This window comes from Meleagris gallopavo, chromosome 7 (assembly GCF_000146605.3).
Source record: "Meleagris gallopavo isolate NT-WF06-2002-E0010 breed Aviagen turkey brand Nicholas breeding stock chromosome 7, Turkey_5.1, whole genome shotgun sequence".
In the NCBI taxonomy this organism is placed as follows: domain Eukaryota; kingdom Metazoa; phylum Chordata; class Aves; order Galliformes; family Phasianidae; genus Meleagris; species Meleagris gallopavo.
The window spans coordinates 4,622,747-4,637,818 of NC_015017.2; the positions used below are offsets into that span (position 1 = coordinate 4,622,747).

At 45.1% G+C, this 15,072-nt stretch overlaps 2 protein-coding genes across 9 annotated transcripts in view; one reads left to right on the forward strand and one right to left on the reverse strand.

The window, feature by feature from the left end:
• KANSL1L (KAT8 regulatory NSL complex subunit 1 like) overlaps window positions 1-10,267 on the forward strand; it is a 57,334-nt gene extending 47,067 nt beyond the window's left edge. For 5 of the 8 annotated variants that reach the window (XM_010713318.3, XM_019616921.2, XM_010713316.3 and 2 more), the window contains 6 exons: window positions 51-175; window positions 1,351-1,475; window positions 2,324-2,378; window positions 6,985-7,097; window positions 8,060-8,240; window positions 8,824-10,267. In XM_010713318.3, the coding sequence (XP_010711620.1) occupies window positions 51-175; window positions 1,351-1,475; window positions 2,324-2,378; window positions 6,985-7,097; window positions 8,060-8,240; window positions 8,824-9,072 (848 nt within the window). In that variant the 3' untranslated portion in view covers window positions 9,073-10,267. The remainder of the gene's footprint in view (window positions 1-50; window positions 176-1,350; window positions 1,476-2,323; window positions 2,379-6,984; window positions 7,098-8,059; window positions 8,241-8,823) is intronic. The other 3 variants (XM_010713320.3, XM_010713317.3, XR_794068.3) reach the window with 2 other exon arrangements.
• Window positions 10,268-10,368: 101 nt separating this feature from the next.
• On the reverse strand, window positions 10,369-15,066 carry RPE (ribulose-5-phosphate-3-epimerase). Its single transcript, XM_031554108.1, has 4 exons — window positions 14,959-15,066; window positions 14,742-14,876; window positions 14,569-14,655; window positions 10,369-14,193 (listed from the first exon to the last, which is right to left on the reverse strand). Exons 1-4 carry the CDS (start codon window positions 15,052-15,054, stop codon window positions 14,071-14,073), a joined length of 441 nt encoding a protein of 146 aa, XP_031409968.1. The 5' UTR covers window positions 15,055-15,066; the 3' UTR covers window positions 10,369-14,070.
• Window positions 15,067-15,072: the final 6 nt, after the last annotated feature.

Genomic DNA, 15,072 nt, shown 5'->3' on the forward strand with positions numbered 1-15,072 from the left:
AATAGACAATAGTTGGTATGCATTTTTTTATTACTGTTCTTTTGTGACAGGCGAACGTAACAGTAGGTTTGAGACGTTCTCCTTTCAACATGCAGAACCAGAATCCCCCGGCAGTTTTGCAGCCGTGACCAATATCAATGCGATGTCTAGGCCCACTCACAGCACTTCATCACAGGTAAACGAAAAATGCATCACTGCCTTGGCTGAAATGTTAACGGAGTTGCAAATAATCATCAAAAATATGTGCCCTTTATATCTAATGTGGTGTTAAGTTACAGTAAAGAACCTTTTTTACTTCAAGTATATTATTCCAGATGGAGTCTCTGCTTGGAAAACAGATAATTGTTTGTTAAAGAGTTCTACAGATAATAGGACTAAAGCATACATTTCAGTTACTGGCACTGGGCCTTCCACTTTAGTTTTCCTTCAAATTTCATTGACTATACCCTAATTTATACTTCCAGGTTTACACAAGAGCTCTTAAAACACTTTCTTCTTGGTGGAAAATGTGCACCAAGTGCAAATACAGTGATGACACTTGTTAAGCCTCAGCTTAGCTGTTTGAAACCTCTGTGCAGCTCAGCCTCTGGTATAGAAATTTGCTGAGGAGCAGCAGAGCTCTGATTCAGCAAAGTCCCTGAAGAAACTTTGTTTTAATTCTATTGGAAGTACTGAACAAATTCATTTTGCTACTCAGGTTTCAGGCCTCCAGTTCTGTTTGGCCTATTGCTGTGCTAGTGTCTGCTGAGTTTTAATCTGGTGATGATGGCTGGAGAACTGAATTCAGATACACATCTTCCAGGCAATTTTGGCCATGCACAGATCTCTTACTACTCTTCTTTGATGAAGCCATCTTTGAAGAACATCTAAATCAGCATTTTAGAATAGATCTCTTTCCATTCAGCTAAAAATTGAGATATTTTATTATGTAATACATCGTGATTTAAAGCTAAACTTTCTCTGGTAATCAACGAAGCTCAGTTTTTACCCTTGTAGGTTCCATGCACTACTGAGCACAGAAAACCAGGAATCCCGGTATGATCATGGTGAAGAAATTCAATTATGAAGAAGGGAGCATTAAATTTGAAGATCTCTTAAATATTCAAAATTAATGGTAATTGAAATTAGGGAAATACCCACTGATTTCAGAAAGTTATGAAAGCAAGGAGTAGATCTTAGTGATAAGATGGTTTTAAGACTGGTTGAAATTCCTTTTATTAAAAAAAAAAGTCATTTGATCTCCAGAGTCTCTTGAAGTTAGAGATTCTTTTTGTGCACTTCTGTTACTTCTCAGTTAACTTAGTTCCTGTGTTGTAAGCTGATGAATCTTGAATTGATTCTATTATACAGCATAACTCCAGGAGGAGGCTGAGAAGTGAGAGCTCCTATGACATAGACAACATTGTTATTCCAATGTCACTGGTGGCACCATCAAAGTTGGAGAAACTACAGTACAAAGAAATCCTGACGCCAAGGTTTGTTCATGACCTCAGTTGCAAAGAAGGTGGCAAAACGAACGTGACAGCATTAAGGATATTGATAATTTGTAGTTAGATAATGTTACAGTACTAAGGCAATCTTCTCATGTGCTTGGTGGTTGTTTTTTTTACTATGCATTTCAATTTGTGTATAGAAGTGGGTAAAAAGATGGGTGGTAGGAAGACTGGTCAGCTGATGGCAGAAGGGAAATAAAGCAGTAGGCACAGTGATGGCAGATGCAGAGACTGGCTAAAAAATAGAAGGGATTTTATATCATTTTAATTGTAGTGATACTTGTAGGCTTAAGTATGCTGTTGGGCTGACCCTCTCAGCAGTTACGTGGAGATTGCTTTCTTTTGTGTGCATTTGGTTCATTGAGACCCTGGAGCGTGTCCAGAGAAGGGCAACAAAGCTGTGATGGATGAGCACAAGTCTTATGAGGGAGCTGGGGTTGTTCAGTGTAAAGAAGAGGCTCAGGGGAAACCTTATCGCTCCCTTCAACTCCCTGAAAGGAGGCTGTGGTGAGGTGGGGGTTGGCCTCTGCTCCTGCATAACTATGATGAGAGAGAATGGCTTTCAGTTGCACCGGGGCAGGTTCAGGTTGAATATTAGGAAGAAAGTACTCTCTGAAACAGGTGGTGGAGTCATCATCCCTGGAGGTGTTCAAGAAATGTTTAGATGTTGTACTGTAGAAAACGTGGTTTAGTGGAGAAATACAGTGGCAGGTGAACAGATGGACTCAGTAATCTCAGAGGTCTTTTCCAACCTTGGTGACTTTGTGATTCTTTACAATTGAAACAATGACTTAGCTTTTAGATAAATTGACTTCTCGTTTCATTTCCAGCTGGAGAGTTGTTGAATTAGAACCTTTGGAAAGATCTCATGCAGATGAAGAAGAGGTAAGCTATATTTTAATTAAACCAACCGCATGGTTAAACTGGATGTATAATTGGGATAATCAGTATGTATTTTCTAAAGTCACTGACTTTGTGCAAATCCTGGAAAGTTTCACATTTCAAAGTATTGGGTGTCAGAACTTGGGAATATATTGGTCCTACCCCAACCTACCTGACCCTACAGTGGATGACAGAAATGCAAGTACCTCCATTAATAATTGCTTTTTCATCTAGCTCATTTGTCCCTTGCTATTGGCTCAGTCAGAGCTCACGTAGGGTCCCCTGCTCCTGAGCACTCAGATATTGGGTCTGCAACTGTGACTGTCTTTGGAGCTACCCGTGCTATAATGTCTCTTGTCCTTTTCCTTCATGGCCAATTGCCATGGCCTCTTGCCCTTCAAGAGGTAACTTGGCATTTTGCCTGCAGGCCCAGAAGGTTCATCAAGGTTTCTTGTCGGTGTTCTTTCAACCCTTCTGCTGGAAGCAGACTTTTCTGCTTTCTCAGGAGCAGCATAACCTTTGGCATTTCTCACTCATCTTTTTGCCACGTCTGCACACCATGTGCTACTACTGTTGCTTTCTCCAGACGTAAAAATCCCCCTTTTTCCTTCAAGGAATGCCTGTGGACTTAGAGGCTGAGGGGTTCATTTCTCCCCTAATGATGAGCTTGAGCCTAGCCCCAGTGTGAACGTAACAGCCAGTCTGCTCTCTAGGTTGCTTTTCTGTTCTTCCTGTCTTACTGTGGCTCCTCTTCGAGTGTCAAAAGACGAACCTGCCCTTTGGACATCCGTAGTCTCCCTCCAGTCTCTGCTATAGGTCATTACCGACTGTTGTAGCTATAGGATTAGCATTTATACTTTCATCCATGATACCCGTTCTTGACCTTACCCTTTCAGAACATCCACGACCAGAGCTTACGGGCCTTATTAGTAGGAAAGTTTTGCATTTATGTAGCAGTACAGAAGATAATGCTAAACATAATGCTGAATGAACTTTAGGGTGTCTCTGTGTGAAGCGTGGGCGCTTATTGTTAAATAGCCCTCCCAGTACATTTGTGTTTGGCATTCCTAGTTCAGCCTGTATGATTCATCATTTGGCCAGGAAATAACTTGAGTACAATAAAGCGGCTTTGCCTCCTGCTGTGGTCTAGTGCTTCAATATTGTCTGTCAGCTGCTGGGTAGAATAAGAGAGATGTCAGATGAAGAAAATGATGAAGAGCTTACTCTTCTAACTTGTCCTTTGCCAATTTTCCCCCTTTCATTTGGGATCGTATTAATCGGTTTGGATGTTTTTTGAGCACTGAGAAAAGGTGGTTGTCTGATCATAAATCTCCTGTTGCCTTGCTTAGGATTTGGGCTGACTTAGTTCTGAGTAAGCTTGAGAAAAGGCATGAGAGAACAGGAGCATTACCTTTTCTTCTCACATTCTGACTCTATTGAAGTTCTTCCTTGTACTGACATCAAGGTGAGCTTCAGCAGATCATTGTGGAAGAAGAGAGAGGGCAAAATGTACTGTCTGCTTCTGTAGAAATGTAAGCTGTTTCTTTGCTTTCTACTACAGAGCAGCCTGTGGTGGTACTATATAATAGTTGTATTTCTGTTGTCTTCTGTCTAGCTAAATTTAAAACTCCTTGTGTCAACTCTTCCACTTGATGCAGCAGACTTGTACCCAAAGTTTCCACAAGTTAAAAACAAACACAGATTTGTCAGGAGCTGAACTTGCAAGGATAGGAACTCAACAGTTCCCCATTCACAACACACTCGAGTACGGAAGGCTTACCTTTTTGGGGTACCTCGTTCTTGTTTCTGGAAATTTTGGACAAGCAGCATTTGTGTTTCCTGATCTGCATGTATGAATTTGCAGCCTGTTGTTGCTTTAATGCAGGGAAGGGTGTGGCATGGGCTTTCCTGTTTTGTTTTGCCTAGGTTAAAGTTTCTGGCAAGGCAATGGCATAGAATAGCGTTAAAGTTTATTTTGTAGTTGTTCTAGTAATGTCAAGTACTTCAGAATAATTATTTGTGTAATTAGTTTTGTGAAAGTGTTTTTATGGTGTATGACTTAGTGCTTCCCATGAAGCAGAAGACCGAAGCACTGACTTTGTTTTGACAACTTTTCAGAAATATTCCTGGTCATTTATTCTTGGTGCTGTTCCTGCTCATTCAAGGTGAATGCCCAGTGCCTTGTAGCTTAGCTAGATGAGATGGAGAGAATTCACATCTTAATGGAAGCAAGGTCTTGTTCTTTACATGAGCTCCTTCGATCTGCTTCACAAAGAGACCTTCCAGCCTTTGCTCTCAACATCACTGCCAGAACCTTCTGACAAGTAATGACAGTTCTTTGGCCTTTTTTCAACCTATTCTTAGTGAGGAAAAAAATCAAACTGCTCCAGCCATAGAAGCTATAATTGAACCTAAAGTTGGTGGAGGAAATATATGAAGTCTTAGGGAGGAGCAAAGGCTGTACTGAATCAAGTAAAGAGCTGGTTTATGCTGCGGTAATGTGGTTTTGTCCGTGGAACAAATAATACTTTTAAAATCAACCATATTAGTGGTCAGTCTTGGATGGAATAGAGTAAAACTTAAATAAGCAAGTAGTTAAATCTCTGCTATCAGCCACAGAAGAGGTACAGTAAGGCTTATTTCAGTATTGCAGAACTCTTGGCTAGGGGAGGAATGTGGGCTTTGATTTTGAAAGGAAGCTCATTAAAAATGAAGTTTCTTCCCCGCATGAGAAGTTCTGGCAATTTGCTAAGAAAAGTATTTTCAAAGTCTAAGTTTTTCTTTCGGAATTATCTTTTGTTTGCACTTCAAAGGGAATTGAGCACACAGAAAAATCCTAAATGTTCCCTGAGGGAATAACACTTTGGTAGTCCATAAAATTCTCACTTTTGCACTGTACATCACTGACCTTGGAAAAGAAAAATCTAAACTGAGGTGCAGACCCTGACCGATGCCATCCAAGGGACAGAACTGGTGAATTCCAGAGAGAGGAGGAAACACATTAGGTTGACTTCCATGAAGGGAAATCAACAGCTAACAAAGCCGTTTGTGTTCAACATAAATACATAAAAGCAGTGAGGAGTCTTCAAAAAGAAATCATGAGCTGGGCAAACAAAGCAGGCTTGTTTGTCTGAAGGTTCCTGTTGAGTGCTGAGCTGAGGAGGAAGCAGGCAGCTACAGTTTTAGCAAATGGCTCCCATAGCCAATTCAGACTGCACTGAACTGCAACTCTGGGGCCCTTTTATCAACCCGGTTGAATTTTGCTGTGGGGCTGTAGTTCATGACCAGCAGCTTAGGTTGGAACTGCAGTCCCTGGGAAGCTGAGGAATGCCACTATAGGGTATGTTTGCAGCAGCATAAATGCATTGTAGTATTTTGCATTTGGAGCCACAGTGGTAATACAGTGCTTCAGTGCTGCAAGTCCTCGTGCAGGGAATGGCTTCTGCAGAAGACCTGGGAACATCAGTTGTCAGCTGACAGCCTGTCTGTCTCTGGCAGAGCAGTGAGGACTCCGCTTTCTGGTTCTGTTTTCTCAGATGGAATCAGAAGATGAATCGTGTTGCTTGTGTAACAGCCATGAGAACTTTGTTTTTATAGAACATCAAATTTATTTTCCATGACCCTCAGTTCTTGGTATAGTTCTTGTCCAGGGATGAACTGGCAATGCAGTTTATGAACAGGAGTTGTTGTTTCCTAGAATTTAGCTGCTTTTGAGTTGGGAGCAGCTGGCACAGAAACCCATGGTTGCAGCAGTCACATGCTCCTGCCAGCCTTAGCTCTTAGGTGAACTTTGAGGTGGCTGAATGGTTTGGAGCACTCTAAAACAATTCTGAGCAGTGCTGGAGTGGCCCAGCCAAGAGCTCACCCTGATCTGGGGAGGGAGAAGGACGGGCAGCACCGTGCTCCTTGCCCAGCTACCTCTAAGCAGCAGGAGAAATGAAGATGGCTCTTTCAAAGTGAAGGGCAGAGAGGAGGTTTTTTTGCATCGGAGCTGTTCCTATCTAAAAAGCTGGCTCGTTTGACTGTGAGCAGTTAGTTAAAATACAGTTCTGCTAGGTCTTCAAGTCATACCTGGGTCATGCAGATCAGTCGCTGACAAGTGCTCTCTTCAAAGCAGAAGCGATTTTCTGCTTGGTTTCCCAGCAGGAATGCAGCACCTCAGGTTTGCTGTGTGCCTCTCTGTGTGCAGCTATCCCTGGCCTCATGAGCTCAGACCTATTGCTCTGTGCTTAAGGAGCACCTGGCAAATCCTTCTGCCTCCCAGCCCCCTCTTGCAGCAGTCTCTGGAATGTTCTGGAATTTTTGCTCGTCTTCTTTATAAATACCTGTCCTTCTAATTTTCTGCTTCCCACCATAGAAAAACATGCGTTAGGTGGTAGGGGGAATAATTTCTGTATCAATTCAGATCGACCCCAGGCACATGAAGAAATAAACTGTGGCAGCATCCCATTATTTTGACGCGCCTTCATACTGCAAGCACACATCATCCTCTCTACTGGTGTGTTCAGTGAACAGAGCTCCGTAGAATTACATACAGTACCGTCTGTCTTTGTTTTAGAGAAGTTCCTAAATACAGCAGCAGCTGTGTCTCCCTCCTTTCTCATTACAGGCAGAAGATCTGTCAGATGAAGTGTTTTCCTCACGCCATACGAAGTATGAAGAAAGAGAGCGAGCGAGGTGGTCGCTGTGGGAGCAGAGCCGCTGGCCCAGAAGGAATAGCAGGCAGGTGTACTGACTGGGGCAGGGGTGTTCCTGCTCAACTCATCATGATGGCTGTTGGCACAGCTGTCACAGGGAACTGTGACAGAGAAAACAAGGGAACTCCTTGTGAATTAGCTTGTCAGGGACAGTACCAGGTCTAATCCTTAGCTGTAAAAAGAATGCCATGCAGTTCTGAAGCACACAGAACCTACAGAAATTTGGTGTGTCACTGATTAAGGTTTTGTTCCCATACCGATCAGTTTGTGTCACTCCCAGCTGTGGCGTCAGCCACACTATGCAGCAGCATTCTTCTTCACTGACCTGAGAGGCTGTGCCAAGGACCTTATCCTTAAGCATTCGTGTGCTGGTAATGAAAAGGTTAATTCTCACAGGCCTGCTTTCTGGTGCAAAACTCCCCCTAAAACTCTTGAGAACAATAGTGCATGTGAGAGCGAGCATCCTACAGCTCTACCTGCAACTCAGCACTGGGAAAATGATTGCCATAAACGGCTTCACAATCTGCCAGGACAAAAACCGTCCTATAAATGTTGGGATAAGTGTTTCTGCCATTCATCATAAGCCTGTGTCTGTTCTTCACTGAAAGTGAACTGTGATCATATGAATAAATATGCAAAGCTAGCTTAGTCTGTGTGGTAAGACTGAGAGTAACACCTATCTTGTGCACTAGGGGAGCCCATAACCTGCTGTTCTGGGCACGGGGGGAAGGCAGCATGGTTTGAATCAGGTGCCTGCAAGCAATGCAGCTGTTGTACAGCCAGAGCATGGCTGTTTCAGCCATGTTTATTCATTTTTCTCCTCTGCACAGCACTCTTTGCAACAGTAGGGTTGTCAAGAACCATGCATTTTCATTTCTTTTTGTTTAAAAAAAAGTAGAGCTTAGATAGCACATACAAACTCTTTTCAGTGTTGTAAAAGGGCAGGAACCAGGCGTTAAGACTCTTGCCTCTTTTATCCCATGCTAGATCTTACAGCAAAAATGCTGACGGACGACACGGCCAAGATTTGGTGCAGAAGGACCACCCCGGCAGCTCCTGTGCCTCGCTGCACTGCGCTGCTGAACCTGTTCCCGACCTGACTTCTGAAGCCCACGGCTCTGTTTGTTCAGGGATTGCACAACTCCGGAGGGAGAGCCAGGAAGCAAAGGTGGGTGGTTCTGGTAGCTTCCAGTCCATTCAGGACTCCAGTGACCACCGGGTCTTAGTCTGAAACTTGGAGCTTGAGCGTATCCGTGTCCCTCCTTGCTAGTTTGTGTGGACAGAATGTAGTGCTCCTCTTTAGATATGTATGTTTGATGAACGAAACCTAACATTTGTCAACAGATAAAGTTTTCACAGCTCAGCAAACATGGCACATGTTTTAGAGGTGAATGTGGCAGGCCTGGACTCAGGGCTGCTCAGTTTCTCCTCAGGGCTGTTGGCTGGCGTTCCAGACAGGCCTGAGCGTGTCAATGCCAGGTACTGATGCCTGGCAGCAGGGAAGAGAGCCTTCCCCTTCCCATGCTGTGCCTGTACCGTCACAGCTCTGTTGCTAGTTCAAAACCACTCGAGGCTTGCTTACAAGGACAGCTGGTACCTTATAGTGCTGTATTCTGTCTCTGAAGAGCCCTGCAAACTATTGTAAAGAATGACGCTCATTTGTAACTTGATAGCAGATCATTCTGCACATAGCTAATCAGTTCAGACTCAACCAAAATCCCTTTTTTCTCCTCTTCTCTGATTCCTTTCAGTCTGGGCTGTGGGAACTTCGAGTTTTTCCACTAAAAGATGAAGAGGTGGAAGCTTTACTGTGCCAAGATCAAGTAACAAATCAGACTGAAATGTCAAGTGCAGCTTTCCCCAGCGACTCTCCCTGCGCTCCATGTACACCCATTGGTTTGCCAGACAATGGCCTTCCACCACGAAAACAATCTACAGAAGAGGCAGAAGACAGCGAAAATGTTTGCCTGGGAATCAACAGTACAAGAAAGCAAAGGTGACAGGGAGTAATGTGGTTCATTAAGAAAGCCAATTAAGGTGGAGAAAAGCGTAAGGTAAAATCTCTCTTGTTCACACAGCATATGACAGCACAATTCAAAACCTGTACGTTAGCTGCATATAATATATTTTCTTTCTTGCTTTGTAACAGGCAGGATAAATCCCAAAGACAACACTTTCTTCTTCCTGAACCCCAAGAGAAAGTAATTATTTCAAGCTGGAAGTCTAATATTCCCAGTGTTGGGAGTGGGCACACATAAATTGCTGGCAGCATTCACTGCTTTCTGTTGTCATATCGCCACATTTGTTAGTGATCATCCTTTTTTGTCTTGTTTGTTTTCAAATGCGTTTCTGGTTCCAGTCAATTCTGGTGTGGCAGGATATGCTGTCAACCTTAAACCAACAACTTCAACTGAACACAGAAAAACTACTTGACAATATAGTGGGGAGGAACAATAACCACTCATTATTTTCCTGTGTGGCATGAACATGTGGCAGAAAATCCACCTCTCTGTAAATGCATGCGTGTAACCTGTGTGTAAGAGAAGGGCAGGTGAGAAGCAGCAATTTGAAAGCAGGCGGTGTGGAAGCCTTGCCTTTAGCTTAAAATCTATACTCAGCTCTCAGTAGTGCCAGGGCATGTTTTGTATAGACATCCTCAAGCAATAAGATAGAAATAGACCACTGCATTTCAATAGTCCATGTATCTGCTACTCAGAAAGTAGGGTTCCTGTTCATTGTATGGGTATAGAGAATTGGAAGAGAAGAGGAGCTCTCTGAATATTGCATTCTGGGTCATCTCACTTCTGTAGTCCTTCAGTAGCAAAGGAGGCTCGTAATATTTTGCTTTAATATGTTAAAGACAAAAAGTCTTGTAATTTCTGTACAGTGCCTTGCAAGAGTCTCTAAGTATGCCAACATTTGGTGACTAGCTGAAAAGGAAGAGATGGCTGATGGCTAGAAGACCAGTAAGGAAAAAAGCCCAAAAGCTTTCCACTGTCATGCTGGGTAGAATTTTAATTTCCCAGCGAGTTCACAGTGAGTAAAAAAAAGCAAGTTGTTCCAACTTGCATCTAAATAGGGTAGTTTGGAATGTATCTGCAATCTCAAGAAGTATTAACAAAGATTAAGCATTGAATGTAGGTATAATTTACCAACAGGAAGTTTTTCTGTGTAGGACAGTTGAAGGCAATATTATAGGAGTCTCTGTTTTTGTGCAAAAGTTTCTTCTGTGTGTAAAAGCTGGAACTGAATGGCACTGGACAGATGACCCAGTTATAGTGTCAATCCTTTTGTTGTTTTTTTTTTTTGTCAGAATGACAGGAAATATACACTGGACATCTGAAAACAGTTCAGTAAAGTTTCAACACTACAACCTATTGCTACATTGTAGTTTATTGCACATTCTGATTATTTTTTTAAACATTTTTTTAACACTGGTTTGTCTTAAACTTGAATCTTGCCTCAATGTCTGATACTATAATCTTTGATGCAAGGTTGTTTTTTTAATTAAAAGTTATTTCTATATATATATATATATATACATATATATATTGTTGTACGTAGTCTGAATTTGCTGGCCTTCTAGAAGCGATAAATCAATAGTGATGCTTCCTCTTGGCACAGAGACCTGCTCAGCCAAAGAAGAGCTTTGCAAGCACGCAGATGCCAGTGGCATGAAGCTGTGCTGCCATACCAAAGCTGCACTGGTGCTCTGAGGCCAAGGTTGCCCCCAGCATCTATTACAGAAGTGACCATTGCGTCTCATCCTGCATGTGCATCTGCTGCTAGGGAAAGCCTCCAGAATGCTGAAGGCCACCAGTGTTTGCAGGGCTCTTCCACTATGTGCAGCCCTTCAGTAAGTGGGTGTCCATCCTTACCCACTTCACTGTAAGGTCAGGGCTTCCTGACATACGTGAGCAGTTCTGCAGTTCAGAGCTTGCTGCTCACAGCAACTAAGGCAGCCTGCTAGCTCCCTGATGCGTCCTGAAGATGCAGTCAGGAAATGGAAACACATTCCCAGCATTGCATGGGAAGAAGCAAGAGGAGAGGGGTTTTCCAGATCTACTTGAGGAGAGGAAGGCGAAGAGAGTTGAAATGTGAGAAAAGAGACAGATGACCCAAGTTTGGTCAGTCTCACAGACTGTAAAGCTGCTCTGCATGGCTGTACAGTACCCAACTGTGTTGCTTTGAGGGTCAGCCTCCACTGTGCTGCTCTAAAGCAGCTGTTTGTTATCTTGCCAGATGCAAGTCAGTGTAAGCAGAATTTCTTTTGTCCTCTCTTCATATGCATTTGCTCAGCCATTGTGGGAAATAGTGCCTCAAAATGCAACAACAGAACAGCTAGGCAAAGACAGGCTGAGCAGCCAGGAGACTGAAAAACATACTGGACAAAGCATAAAAGTGCACGTCTGGTCCTACCCCACTCTATCCCTGTCCAAAGCCTTTTCTCTTACCCTCTGGCTCGCAGCTCACTCCACCTGCAGCAGTAAGCTGCAACCACCCGCCTTGCACAGAGGGCTGCCCGAGCAGCCACGGGCTAGAGAGCCCCAGCAGTGCACAGAGCCTCCCATCAGGTGAGCAGCATGTGCAGGCACAAGCGGGCAAAGGCCAGGGAGGGAGGGTGGCCAAGAGGAAGTGGCAGTTGTTTTGCTCACGTCTCTGCAAGAACACCTTCAGCCACAACACTGGAAGCAGCACTAGCAGCTGTTACAAAGGCTGACTGTTAAATACAAACTTAAACATAAGCAGCAACCCCTCTCCCAAAACTCAGGTGTTGCAGCCGCACAAAGAAAGCAGTTTCCCTGTCACCATTTTCAATAGACATATTCTGCTCCCTGCTGCTATGGGGGTTAAAGCACTTCACCTCTGCATCCAGGTACCTTAGCAGAACGTAAATACCAATATAAGCTTCTAAAACCCATTCAAATTAAACCATTTTTTCTGAAGCTGTGCTTGGACCACAGTCCCAGCCTTGCTAGGGATGTGTTCAAGTGTCTTTACCCTGTCCTCCAGTGCTGACAGTGCCTCTGCTCCTCAGCTCCCCTGGCTGCTGTCCGTGTGACTTGCTCTCAGTTTCCTCCTTCCGCTGTTGCCAAAATTCTGATCTGTCAGAGCACTGTAACAATTCCGGTGTTTGCTGGGCCCTGTGGATACTAAGTAAGACTACTGGCTCTCCTGTTGGTGCTCAGCTGGAGTCCTGCTGCTGGGGTGCCTCTGCAGTAGAAATACATTACTGACTACAGGAGAAGAGGCTTAAATGCAGCCTAACAAACAACTTCCCTGTATGTATCAAGGCACTAAACCAGACAAGCGCTAGGCAGAAGAACAACCATTGCTACTGTTACTGCTACAGATTGTTCAGCTCTGTGGTTACAATTAGCTTTAACCTGAGGTTTGTAAGAGGACACTGCCACAGTAACCAGCTGCACAGTGCATTCTGGGTGGACTTACAGGGAAAGAAACAATTGAGCAATGTACCTGTGGGTGTAGTGTATCTCACAGCACTGCTAATCCAAAACTCGGTGCAAGTACAAACTTGAAGATTTAAACAGCGACAAAGCGACAACGGCATGTAAAGAAAACATACTGCATTGTTCTGTGCTCAGAACAGCACAGTGCCTCGAGTTAAACAGCATGACTTTGGGCCTATTTTTTTTCCAAAACAACGGAATGGTTTGATGACCCCTTCATCCTGCTTCAGAGCAGCTGTGGGAGACAAATACTGCTTTCAATAGCATGAGAAATCATGCTCCCAACTCCTGCACTAACCCTGCATAGCTGTTTGCGTGCTGTTCAGCCTGCATTTCAGGTACCAGAGCTATATATATTTTCTATATGCACAATGCACTGGACTGCACCCAGCTTCTTTCTGGCCCTAATGCATGCAGCAGCCACACAGACTATTACCTTGCCTAGCCAAGCTGTGGCTGCCGAGCCTTCTGCTGTGTTCCCCCAGAGCAGCAGACTGCAACCCTTCTGTCATTAGTCCAGGAAAAAGAATGCACAGAATACCATGAAAATGTAAAGGAGGGAGCAAGGCTAATTAGAGCCACAAGAGGAATGTCTGTCTAAAATGCCCTAAGGTCTTCCTCCAGTTTTGAGCTCTCCTAACTCATGTGTCCAAGCCAGACATGATAGAGCAAACAAGTAGAAAGCATGAGTACTGTTCAGGTTGGTTACCAAGAGAGAGTTAAGCTATTTAACAGTTAAAGAAATAAACACTTCTATCCCCTGCACTTCAACCTACACACAACAAAATCGCTTCTAAATCACTGACTTGGGTAAACGCATGAACTAAAGAGGACATAGGTCAAGATGATGCATTTTAACATTCTTCTACAGAATCCTGTCACTTGAATCAATATTCAAAAGGAAAAAAATACTCCCCAGTTTTTGGGACCTGGTAAAAATGTTTCACCGACTTGTTTGGTATTTGAACCATTTGCACAGGTCAAGTACTTCCGTGCAGTAAAAGCAAAACACAGAAGTATTTCTGACCATCATGCATGGGATTCCTACACCTAAGTGCATTTTTCCCAAACTATTTATTTTTAATAGCTTAAGGGAAACTTACCACAGCAGAAGTGTGTTTAATGCAGACAATGGAAAAGTTTTGCAGGAATGCACAGACCAAATGACAAACACAGACAGCGAAAGGCAGGTTCATTAGTCTCCCACAAGGTAACGGCCCGTGGCTGTGCTACACTCTTCTAGCAAGCAAAGATTGACTGAACTGCAGTTCAGCCAGCATTACAAGTTGTGCCACACAATTAGCCTCCACAGAATCAAGAAACAGGTTCAAACCATTGCATTTCCAACCCTGAAAAACAGCCAGACAGTTTTTCCACTGCTGCTTGCTTCATTGCAGCGAAGGAATGATTCCTCTGTTCAGCAGCAACAAGTTTCCATGATTAATGTTCATCCAGCCCTCCCTTAGCACGAGAAACAAGGGTTTTCCTGTGCGCCCAGAGCCTTCTGGAGCACTGCTCGGGTAGGTCTCACCGATCCAGACACCGCTTCTGAGCAGCTTCTGAACACACATTCCTTAGCAGATTGATCACAGATCTTGGATCTGCGCTCTTCATAATGGCACTGCCAGACACAATCATATTTGCACCCGCCTGGAAGACATTAAACACCCACTCAGTGACATGGGACACGAGTAAGGGCAGCGACCGACGCGAGGCCGAAGGACAAAGGAGCACTGCTTGCAGGCACAGGCACAGGCACCGCGCCTCTCGCCGCTGCAGCTGCACTTCCCCAACGGCAACTTCCTCATCCCCGCTCCTGTTACCTGAGCGTACGAGGAACACCAGCTTTCGCTTAGGAAGGCTTCAGGAGCCACGGCTAAAACAAGGCGAGCTCAGACCCCACACGACGCTGACATCGCCTGCCTCGCCGTTCCCTCCGACCACAAAGCACCGGAAGGCGGCTCCTCCTGCCGCCATTTCCCGGGGCGGCGACGCCCCCCGGGCCGCCCGAGCGCAGCCCCTCACCTCGGCACACTTGTGGATGGTGTCAGGCCCGACTCCTCCGTCCACCTCGATGTCCAGCGACGGGAACTGCGTCCTCAGCCACTGCACCTGAGGGCACACAGCGAGGGAGGCGCGGCGTCACTCGGGGCCGCACGAGCGCCAAGAGCCCGGCACGAGGCGGACGCCGGGCTCACCTTCGGCATCATGTCTTCCATGAACTTCTGCCCTCCGAAGCCCGGCTCCACCGTCATCACCAGGGCCATGTCGATCTGGTTGGCCCACGGCGCCAGCTGCTCCACCGAGGTGCCGGGTTTGATGGCCAGCCCCACCTGCCGGAGAGGAGAACGGTCGGGGAACGCGCGAGCCCCCGCGCGCCTCCCGGCCCCGCGCGCCCCCCGGCCTCGCGCTCACCTTCATGCCGTTCTCGCGGATGTCCTTAATGAGCGCGCCGGGGCCGTCGGTGGCCTCCAGGTGGAAGGTGTACTGGTTGGCGCCGGCCACGGCCATGGGCTGCACCCACTGCTC